Source organism: Esox lucius, chromosome 7, assembly GCF_011004845.1.
Source record: "Esox lucius isolate fEsoLuc1 chromosome 7, fEsoLuc1.pri, whole genome shotgun sequence".
NCBI classification, from domain to species: domain Eukaryota; kingdom Metazoa; phylum Chordata; class Actinopteri; order Esociformes; family Esocidae; genus Esox; species Esox lucius.
This window is the reverse complement of record NC_047575.1, coordinates 27,075,164-27,087,209: the sequence shown is the minus strand read 5'-3', so window position 1 is coordinate 27,087,209 and position 12,046 is coordinate 27,075,164. Positions and strand designations below refer to the sequence as shown.

Below are 12,046 nucleotides of genomic sequence, written 5' to 3'. Positions count from 1 at the left end.
CAGGTACCTCTGCTCTCAGTTGGCCGAGGCTGTCCACATGGGTTGGCGGTGAAGCTCTAGGATAGGCACTAGTTTCTCATGCTGGAACACCAAGCCCCTAATGAGCGTTGTATTTCACGCACCCTAGAAGATGTGTGAACGGCCAGGTGTGTGTGTGTGTGTGTAATATTGAAATACTGTAGCTGATTTCAGGCACACTATGTTCCATTATGCAGATATGATGCATGCCATTACAGTACATTTGCATTCAGACTCACTACTAACACACAACTACTAACACTACTAACACAAATCTACTAACACAAACCTACTAACACAAACCTACTAACACAAACCTACTAACACAAACCTACTAACACTACTTCTTATCAGTCTGAATTATTCATGCTATTTTTTTGTCCCTATGGGGAGAACATACGTTATAACTGAACTCACAGACTGCTTCATTTGTAGTTGTCTGTTTATCTAAGTTGTTGTGTTTTCTCCTCAGATCACACAGGCAATGTGCTGACTCGGGTGAGCAGCCAGGCTAGAAACGCTAGGCAGGCAGGCCGTGTGACTTTGGACGGTTTGAAGGGTATGAGGCTCGATGTGTCCCACTGGCTTCCATGCACTCCTATAATAAGACTGGAGAGGAGGCTGTGGGGAGGAGGGAATTTACTGGAGCACGACTCCCCCTAGGGCATCTTCAGAAGAACCATCCCTCTCTCTCTCTCTCTCTCTTTCTGTCTTTCTCAGCCAAGCGGGTTGGGTCTTTTATGTTAATAATCAAGCAGGAACACTTGTACTGTTCTCACCCAGACTGGTCAACAATGCAAAGCCCGGGCCAGAACATCGTAGGCCAAACAGTTGATCACAATCTGCTGGAGGACTTGAGAAAGGGGGCATAACAATTGTACGCTTTGGCCTATGGCATCTGCGTGCTGTGATACAAGACTTCTGCTATATCTCCTCAGGGATCCTCTTTCACACTCGTCTATTTTCCCCTTTCCTGGTTTGCCATTACACAACCTGTACAGTATTGTTTTCTTCTAATGATCTGACTGATCATGTGTCTGAATACACTTAAGTGCAAACCAATACAGTGATGTGGACAGAACTTCATATGGGCATGTAAAATGAGTCATCATTAAGGAAGCTATTACCTGTATTTTCTTATTTAAGAATTTTGCCTCTTCCTCTTAGTCCTTTATTTGAATCTCTCTCTCATAGATGATTGCCAGGGTAGTGTTTTCCACCAATAGCAGTCAACTGCGTTGGCATAAAACAAGCATTAGTGTGCAATGCTTCTGCCACAAACCATGAACAAAAAGTACTATGCATGAACATAGACAACTCTGGCCTCTTCTCTGCCGGTGAAGTATATTGGGGGGGGGGGGGGCTACAACAAAAAGACTGCGGGGATAGGAGACTCAATATTTTTAGGGTCTGCCATTTTGTTGACAGGAGAATGTACTCCTAACAGAGGTATTCTACACAATAATTACAATTTCATGTCTTTTAAATGTAATTTTTTTTACAATTCTTAAATGAGAAGACATTGCAAACAGCAAGTATCTCAGATTTCTGAAAGTGTTGTGCATCTTCCACTGTAGACTGGCCTCTGTTGGTCCAATGGTCTATGCTGCAGATATGGCCTGTCAGCGAAACTCTCGTCTGTCTTGTCTTCTAAGTTATTTTTACGGAGACAGTCTTTTGCTTGGGTCGGGGTCTTGCTTCGCCTCTTCGCATCTTCTGCTGGATATTGGACATTGATTTTCTGCCATTTCCTCAAAGCAGGATGCCTGTTAGCATGTTGGTTACCACAGTCATTATTGAGTACAGAGTCTTAGCCTACCTAGACATAGCATCTCTTTTGTGACTTTTGTGTGCAAAGTAATTACGTTCACTAAAGGGTTCCTGCTCTCACCTGCCTGTCACCCCTGATCTTCTGAGTGCCAGGCAATGTAATCCAATTAGGCCCATTTTGAGTAATCATTAGCAATTAGCCTGTCGTCCTTACTCCAGCTCCTTTTAATTACATATCTTCATTGCTGCAATTATGTATCACAAATGGGGGGAAGAGGGGTTATTGGTTAGTGCTCTATAATTAGCTTTTATGCTAGTGCCGTGGAGGGCTGCTGATTTGTTAGCCATGTGAGGAAATGTGGGAGTGGGCAATATGTAGAGTCAGCTTGTGAAAAGATGATTGCATTTTATTCAACCAGACCGCAATAATATTCACACAATCATGAAAAGAATAGACATTTGGCACCCCCAAAAAAGAAACAGTTAACCTGGCACACCTTTCTTGCAGATTGGTAAGAATTTGCTTGCAAGTTGTCAAAAAATGTATTTTCATTTAGTTTAATTTATACATTTTTGAATATTTCTGAGCTTACATTGGGTTGTAATAGGTTCCCTAAAAAGAAGTCATACTCCTAAAACATGCGTTCCAGCATGGCTTCCACTGAAATTCTGATAAACTGTAGGTAATAATTCAAGAAATAAAAAATGCAGGTATAATTTTGCATTGGAATGTTTAGATAGTCCATCTATTACTATCATAAAGATATATTAAGCAAATTGGGTGTATTTCTTCTTTTCCCTCATTTTGGCTTTTGCTGTGAACCCACAACATGAGGTCAAAGGGAACTCTCAATGCAAGTGAAACAGGCCATCCTTAGGCTGTAAAAAAATCCATCAGAGAGATAGCAGGAACACTAGGAGTTGCCAAATCAACAATTTGGCACAATGTGAGAAAAAAAGAATGCCCTGGTAAGCTCTGCAAAACCAAAGGTTCTGGACAACCACGGAAGACAAGTGGTGGATGATCGTAGGATCCTTTTTATGGAATAGAAATGAGCCTTCACAACATCCAGCCAAGTGAAGAACACTCTCCAGGAGGTAGGCATATCATAATCCAAGTCTACCATAAAGAGATCTTCACAACAGCAAATACAGAGGGTTCACCACAAGGTGCAAACCATTCATAAGCCTCAAGAATTGGAAGGCCAGATTAGACTTAGCCAAAAAACATCTAAAAAAGCCAGCACATTTCTGAAACAGCATTGTTTGGACAGATGAAACTAAGATCAACCTGTACCAGAATAATGGGAAGAAAAAAGTATGGAGAAGTCTTCGGACGGCTCAGCATACCACATCATCTGTAAAACACAGTGGAGGCAGTGTGAGGGCATAGCCATGCATGGCTTCCAATGGCACTGGGTCACTAGTGTTTATTGATGATGTGACAGAAGACAGAAGCAGCCGGATGAATTCTGAAGTGTATAGGGATATATATATATATATATATATATATTCCTAAACGTTTTTTTTTTGCAATTCCTAAACGTTTCATGCAATATTTTTGTTCAACCGCTTGAATTAAAGCTGAAAGTCTGCACTTCAATTCCATCTCGGTTGTTTCATTTCAAATCCATTGTGGTGGCGTACAGAGACAAAATTATGAAAATTGTGTCAGTGTCCAAATATTTCCTAACTGTAGGATTAAGGGGTCCATTTGGGTTGCCATTTAAACTCAACACAAACTCGGCCACTGAGGAATATTTCTGTTGTTGTTTCCTCCTCATTTTTTTCTGCCATCCATTGTGATGAGCCAGATCTCTGTGTAAATCTCCCTTGACGCCAGTCTAATCCCAATCTAATGCCATCCTATCCTTAACCCTCTCCACCGCCTGGCATTGTACAGTTAATCCAGACCACGCCTCCTGTGTGTTGCGTCCGGCATTTGTCTGTCAATGGAAAGAGGGCCTAAGGGTTCACAATGTATTTCACTTCATACTTCAGCTGGATGGACACATGCTGTAGAGTTGGGGTAGATTTACAGTCATTTAGCACAAGACCGTGAAAAGAAGATTGATCATCTTTAGTTGAATATACTTTTCTTGTGATGATTGGCTGACCTATGCTTGTGTGAGGAGCAACCTCAATCAATTCTCTAAGAAATACAAAGAGTATTTTCAAATACAAGTAAATGCTCAAGCATTTGAGGCCAGGTATGAGTATTTGAAGTAATACTTAGACAGGAAATAATTTACATGACAATGCATATGAGTACTATCTACTGGTTGATTAAGAATTGATTACATATAACTACCCCTAAGTAAATAAGTTGTATAAACAAGGTTGGGTTACTTATGAGTAAGTATGACAAATGTTGTAGGTACAGTGTTTTACAATGTAAAATAATAGGCTACTTTGACTGTGAGAAGTCAGCTAAAAGAAGAAATCTAATAACACTTGGATTAGCAAGGCATTCAAGGCTGGCCCAGCTATAAAACCAGGCTTCAACCTAGTTCACTTGTTTTCATGTGATGATAGACAAAATAAGTGTTAAAATGGACAAAACATACATTAAGCTTAGCTATTAGTTACATAATACAAATATAAGTGGTTAGCTCAAATTAATAATAATTCTGTGTGTAGGAAAATATAGTTCATATCAAATGGTGTGATGAATTGATCATATGAAGTGACAAAACCTGTCAAACAATATGATATAGTGTCACACCATGTGAGGTTTCAAGCTCTTAGCACAAGATTGGGCCTTGTGGTTATTGAGCTAGTGTCCCAGCAGCATACCCACTGCAACATAGAATTAAAAGTAATAATGAAAAAGTTATTATGTAAAAAGACAGTAGGAAAGGGTACTGAAGTGGGAGTACCAAAAATATATGATTTATTGAAAAAATGACAAGCAACAACACACATTGTAACCCTTCAGTGTCCTACTGAGGTGTTTTCAGGACTTCCTGGTTGAACAAGGACCCCTCCTCCCCAAGGGTCTACAAACAATTTCCCGTTTAAATATCACAATACTGTGTCACACCATGTGATTTTTAAGACAAAATCTTTTTGTTTAGAGATAACTCAAAATATTTTGGCTGGACTCACTAATTGGCGTATTTTTTTATCATTCTGTAAATTATTGAGGAGTGTTGCATTCATTTTCCTCAGTTTTATTCAAGTTTATTCAAGTTTAAACTTTGTGAAACGGGCTTGAGACAATCATACCTTATGAGCTTTTTCATGTTTGGTTGAACATGTCCACATAAAGCAGCATGTTCTGAAAAATATAGAAAAGTGTTTTGACAAATTGAAATAGTATTTACTTATTTGATATTTGACTCTCTGAACCACAAAAAGGCCACGTCACATCAACCACCCGTGTGTTTTTGGGGGCTGTGTGTGGGGGCGTGTGCGTGTGTGTGTGTGTGTCTGAGCTCATGTAATGCATCTCTAAGCTTTTTTCCTCTCTTCCCCCACAGTTCTGCTGGGTACGTTGACAGTGTGTGCCCAGACGGAGATGAAAAGGGTTGTCGGAGACAACGCCACACTGCCCTGTCACCACCAGTTTTGGGCGGGCGACGCCCCAACACTAGATATTGAGTGGCTCCTCCTCAAACCCAGCTCCAAGCAGAGAGTGGTGAGTGGTTCCCTTCTCTGATGGCATGGGTTGTATCTCAGTAGTCTGACATGGCTTCCTGTTTGTCTCTCCCTACGTTTCAGGTTATGTCTATAATTGCAATTCCCTGTGGGAGGGAACAAAATACAACCCTAACAAATTAACTTCACAAAAAACATTGTAGATTCATGCCTTGAACACAGCCAGGTTAGAGGGTGACTCCCCCAAGGCACCCATGCCTTCCAGTTGCTATAGATTAGGACTCGCTCTTCACCTATCTGATCCAGAACTGACTGTACGGGGCCTCCAAAGGTATCATAACTCGTTTACTCCCTGAGGGATATGGGCTTATAAACATAACCTTATGTTTTCATTTAGTCTGCTTCTTCCTCGGAATCCAGCACAAACTGCTGGCTGCACATGCGTGCATAATGCTCATACTGGACACTGAGCGTTTAAATCCTGTTGCTCCTCTGAATAAAATGCAGGGGGCAAAAAGGGCATCAGCTATGGAGTGACTGGAGTGACGCAATAACCCTTGGACTAAAGGTTGAATTCGGGGCACAACGTCAATTGGCAGTCACCCAGGGTGGGTCATAACAAGTATGGTCTGATATCAGAGGAGGAGGAGGACACACTACCAGGAGTGATGGGGAGAAAAAGCTACCGCTGCGGATCGTGATACTGTATTTCGTGATACATTGTATTGGATCTTAATATATACAAATAAACAGGAATACAGTAGCAATTAACAAGAATGGATTGTTTTCCGGAAGGTAATTAAAATCTTGTGAGAAGAAAGTCATCAAATGTTTTGAAGAAACTGCATTTGAAAACGGAAAATGCAGTGAAAGACCCAAAACTGCCTGCATCTGATGCAGACAACAGTACTTTAAGGTCACTTAGATAAGTGACAGAAGGAAATCCAATGAAGTGCTTGCTCAGCATCTGGCACAGTCTTCTGGCACTGAAGTACCTGTTATGTCTGTGAGAAGACGTCTTACATGAAATGGCCATCTTTGACTAATTGGCAAAAATTTTATCTTTCAGCGTTCACAATAAAGGCCTTGGAGAGGAAGCCTGCTGATCTCACAGTATTAGATTTTGCCAAAGTAAAGAAGTAAAATAACTAGATTTAAAATAGCAGTTAGGGCAAATCCTGTAAGATGCTTGGTTGAAATAATATGACATTGTTAAAACAGTCCAATGTGATGTACTGCATTGGCCCAAATGATATCACAATATGTCCGTCGCTATTTTGAATTTTCTTGTCACTAAAAAGGACTGAATCAAACTTTTATCTAATTCTTAACTTCAAATATCTTTCAGCAGGCTGCTTCTTTTTTATGACCGGCAATTTGCAGATGGGCCAAGTGTTCTTTCCATTTGGCCTCTGGTCAAGCTAGCCTCCGAGGTACCGTCAGGCCTCCTAGACCTTTCCCTCCACTCTATCCCTATAGATTAATGAAATTGCTGTTGCTACACTTTGCCTCTGGTGAAGGATGGTTTACCATGCCTGAGCTTTATCCGCAGTAAAAAAGAACTGTTAAATTTAACCAATTTACTGGCTCTGCTTATATATCTATGGTCATATTTAGTACCTGCAATGGGGGTTATAAACTTTGAGTGCTGTGTGTGTGTGTGTGTGTGTGTGTGTGTGTGTGTGTGTAACTGTATTTAGCATACCTTCTTCATCCCCTCTAGGTGAGTGTAGTTTTCAGACAGGTTTAGGAAATGAAAAGACCCATTGTCACCTGGTTGGGATGACATTTTGTTTACCACCTCCAGAGGTAGTCTGACAGACATCATGTGGAGATGGACCTCGACAGTGAAAACACTGTCAGTAATCATGCTCTCCCCCTTTTAAACCACTGACAGGTGGCAACATTGACCTCTGGCATCAACATCTTAAAATGAAAAAAAATGTAATAGTTTAATTTCAAATAATTTGCATGCTGGTAGGGACCAGGGAATCTGTCACACTGCGGACAGATGCGAGACACATTTTAATGTGTAGTGCAAATCTGAAAATGTAACTAAAAATCTAAGCAAATGTTCTGTGTTTCCTGAACATCTAATTGTCCTATTAAAACGAGAGTCCAGTTAACATCTTAAGGTCAACAGGGGTGACCTTATGTGGCATATCTTTTTGTGTGTGCACGTGTGTTTCTGACATAACTATATAATGGGGACAAAAATGTCCCCAAACGTATGTGTGTGTGGGCTTGTTCGTGCTTCAGTATATGTGTTTCTCGTATGTGCATGGATCCAACTAAAAAACCAAGATAGCCACATTTAAAACAATGGTTCCACACCAGTCCTGCTATATGAAGCCCACTTCTTGTATTTCTCCATAACTCCTCCCTCCCTCCCGGCTAGGTGATCACCTACTTTGCCGGACGGGTGTACGACCCCAACGAGGCGGAGGCTAGCCGGCTGTCCTTAGCCGGGGACTACCTGAAGGGGGACGCCTCCCTGCTGATCAGTGACCTCACCCTGGGTGACTCTGGCGAGTACAGCTGCAAGGTGAAGAACGGCGGGAAGTACCAGTGGAGCACGGTGAACCTCATAGTACTGGGTAAAAAAACTGTTTGTTTTTACACCGAAAACCAAAGGAACACCAACAACAGAATAGAAAGGACAAAAACACCACCGTGCAGCGCCGTTTAAAGGGCTCCACTCCATGATCAAGAATAAACTAACCCTCTGGGAGTTAACACAGAATTCACTGCCATACAGTCTAATAACAGTATAATAACTGAAAGAGCAGTGGGCTGAATTGTAACCCATGCGGCAGAGGTCCATTTGCGCCTGAGACAGCAGCCATGACCTATGCAGTACCACCCTTATGTCACTTCATCAGAAACGCCGGGCCTCTCTGGTTAGTAACAGTCATGGCACTCGTAGCGCTAAGTATGTGGGTTCGAAAGGGAGGTCATTTTGAAAATGTATGCAGGCTCTCACGCTGACTATGTGGAATGCTGAAGGTGGTGGTGCCGACCGGCGCCTGAGAAAGTGATAGCTGTGTATTGATCTAGTACAGAGTTCTCTCCAGCCTGCCCCCCCCCCCAACCCCCACCCCGAATCACACCGCCACAGTCTCCCGCATTAAGACACATTTACACATGCCTTTGTACAAATTGGCCCGCAGCTGTGGACTGCCACTTGATTTTCATGGAAACAAACATTAGCAGTTGTCTTGTTCAACAGTAAGATAATGGGGGGGGGCTGGCCTCCTCCTGCTCCTCCTCCCTGTAGCTGCATCCTGAATTCATCCGACGCAGCAGAATGAAAGGAGATCAGTGGAAGAAAGTCCTGTGATGGATGGAGAGAGAGAGAGGGAGAGAGGGAGAGAGAGAGTGAGAGAGAGAGTGTGGGTGAGTGGAATGTTATGTAGGTGTGTGTAAGGAATCACTAACTAAGGCCTAAATAGTATAGTCCAAGCAGTCATTGTTGTAATGAACTTGCTTGCAATTTGATCACGTTTTGGTTTACATTTTTCTAATTAGATTTTTCAGTAAATAAATGATCTAGTGTTTCAGATGAAGGTCAACAGTTAATAATCAATGATGCACAGTACATTTAAATATGTCTTTCATGGAGATTCACAAATGTGCAGTTACCAGAAAACATTGGCATAATGAGGACAGCACTACACCTTGCAACAACAACAAGCATCTGCATGTCATTAAAAATGTAACATTAAATATTTACATTGCATTTTTCTTTGGCACGCCTAGTAGCCAGTTCTGTCTTTGCTTTAGTCAAATCATGCATAAAATGTATATAGTGTGCATTTTAAATGTATTTCTAAATTGGCTAACAATGCAATATGGCATGTAGTGTAATAATAATATATTAAATAATAAATGTAATAATAATACCATAGTAATATAGATTTATAATAGTCTGTAAGTCAAACTTAATAGCTTAAACCACATTAGGAGATATCTTAACAATTGTGGTGAAAATAAACTAATGTTTTATATATTTCCCATTCAATTCAACTCACTATCAATTGATCAAATTGATCTGTTTGATTTGTGTTTTCCCAATGTATTATAGTATAGGCTTTCCAGGGTGGTGCTTTATTGGATGCAAGTTGTACTTATATTATGTTTGGCCATGGTATTTGACTAGAGACATGTTATATTGTGTGTACGGAACCAAATAGGAAGCACAAATTATTCAGATATGACTTGGGAAAATCAATTTGGTCAACCCTACAAATTGAAATCCCTAGTGGGAAACTAGTGAAGAATTCTGCTGTCAGCCATTATGGAAATGTCCTCTATAACCACATGTTTGGCAAAAAAATTAAAGGCTAAATTCAGGCTATTAATTCAAAGAAACTTTAGTTAGTTGTCAGCTAACAAAAATGCAGCTTCCAAAGTATTAGCCAATCATCTTCACCACAATTTGTTGTTTCCCATCTCAGACCTGGTTAAGAATACACCATTACCAAATGTATTATCAGTTTCATTTAATCTTTTTCGGCCCTCCTGTCAGGTTTGTTTTAACTGAAAGCGATATTTTTTTTTAAATCAACCAAAGAAATGACACCCTCATCCCCATGAGCCCTGAGATTTGACTGCTGATGGTAGACCGACATTCGGATGTGGTGCACATACCGACAGAGGTCATTCATCAGTTGGGAGAAGAAGGCGGGTTCCTTGGTAGGGCAGGAGGGCCTTTGGGATGACCCCCCGCACCCCCGCACCCCCGCACCTCTAACCACTTTACAGGTGGCTGTGCTGAGAGGGATGTCCTCAGGCCGACAACCTTTCCCCTGTGCATGGGCCTCCAAAGAGAACGGCGAAGGCTCTGGCGGCTTCTCTGGCCCACGCTCTTCTCACCTTCGGATTCGTTTGGCAGCTCTCACGCCTTTACATCGTTGTTGTTTTTGCGGTCTGTTAGGACACACACACACAATGGCAGTTAATCCTTTTGTAACGGGGTTTGTCCTCTGGGGGCCCATATCCCCCTATTTGTAGCAGCCTGATCGGTCCTGATGGGAAACAGCTGAGCAGGGGTGGGGCAGACCCTGCTTGCTGTTTCCAGAATGTTCCCTCAGCCGCGGGTGATCTTTCTGCATGCTCTCCCCCTGGTCCTGAACCACTGCTGGTAGTGCCCTCTCCCTCGGTGGGGGCGAAACGCTGATCGGGCAGGCGCGACACAGTATTTGTGTCAATAAGTTGGTAACATTTTCAAGTCTGCTTTGTTATAATAGCATACAGTCAGCCATTTGGAACCTAACATCCATTATGTCCCTTCAGCCCGACCTCCAGAGTTGAAAGCTTGTCTGCTAGGGCGGGGAATGTATTATAAAATAAACCATAAGCGACATGTTTGTATTTCTGTTGCTTAAAATAATAGTACAGCATGTACTGTGCCCTGTGTTTGCTCTCTCCACCTCTTTCTCACTGACTCCAATGATGGACACATCCGCTGGTTGTGCTTGGCATTATGAAATAAGTAAAAACAAATGATGAACAATGCTACTGCCAATTTGACAGCTTTATTTACTGCACACCATTTGTTTGGCTCTAGTAGTAGGTTGGTTGTCGTTCCTTTATGGTGCTAAAGAGCTACTGGGTAAATACTGTAATGCGGGTTTGATTGTACTCTGCCCTACTTGTTGGAGTCTCTTCTTCATTAGGTTCCTTGTGACTTCTAGTTCAACCTTGGTGGCTCTCAGTTCCACTTTCAGACTGGGCATCTAACTCTATGTGGTCTTGCATCTGGACACCGTGTTCTTCAGCTCCGCGGTTAAAGCACAGTGGTTTCCAAGCTGTGTACCATGTGTCTCAGGTGTTGGAGCTCAGTTCAGTTCTCAGGTTGGGTGGCAGTTTTTGTGTTGGCTGGCAACTTGTTTTTGGATGTCCTGGCTCTCATTACAAACCTTGTGTCCCTGTTTCCCCAATTTCGAGCCCAGGATGACCCAGACTTACATAGCACCAACCCCCCAAAACAACCATTACTCAAGATTACTGACAAAAATGCTTGTGGATCATATTATAATTCCAGTCCAAAATACTCGTGGACCATATTATTATTGACTGAGTTATTTAAAAAAGTACGTTGTGGAAAATATGAGCCCATCATTTATGCACCAGGAAAGTGTGTCTGACTCTCTGTGTCTGCGTTCCCAGTGAAGCCATCTAAGCCCCGCTGCTGGATGGAAGGCCGGCTGTTGGAAGGCAGTGACGTGAAGATGAGCTGTAAGTCTACGGATGGCTCCGACCCCATCAGCTACAAATGGGAGAGGGTGTTGGACAAGGGCAAGTACATGGGGAAGCTGCCCCTGCTGGCCCTCATTGGTAAGCCCTATAGTCCATGGCATACATGGTCGTTGTGTGTGTGTGTGTGTGTGTGTATGCGGATGCAGTTTCTGAGGACATGGTTGCCACCATAAGCCTTCAGCACAAGTACGTCTGTCAGATTTGTCAACTTCCACTGGGATTTCCATATTTGAGACTAGTAAAAAGAAGCCCAACGCCTTTATTTTGGCATTCATTTTTATTAATTTTTTACTAAATACCCTTTAAAAGGACACACTGTACTTAACATAATGTAATTTAACTTTGTGCCAGGATGCCAGATCAATTTAAATGCAGATGGTCCATCTGTATTAGTACA

At 42.0% G+C, this 12,046-nt stretch overlaps 1 protein-coding gene across 1 annotated transcript in view; it reads left to right on the top strand.

The window, feature by feature from the left end:
- The window catches only part of LOC105011014 (CXADR-like membrane protein), a 95,590-nt gene that overhangs the window by 75,760 nt on the left and 7,784 nt on the right, over positions 1-12,046 (top strand). The window contains exons 2-4 of the mRNA XM_010870741.5: positions 5,271-5,428; positions 7,787-7,985; positions 11,560-11,727. Of these exons, the coding sequence (XP_010869043.1) occupies positions 5,271-5,428; positions 7,787-7,985; positions 11,560-11,727 (525 nt within the window). The remainder of the gene's footprint in view (positions 1-5,270; positions 5,429-7,786; positions 7,986-11,559; positions 11,728-12,046) is intronic.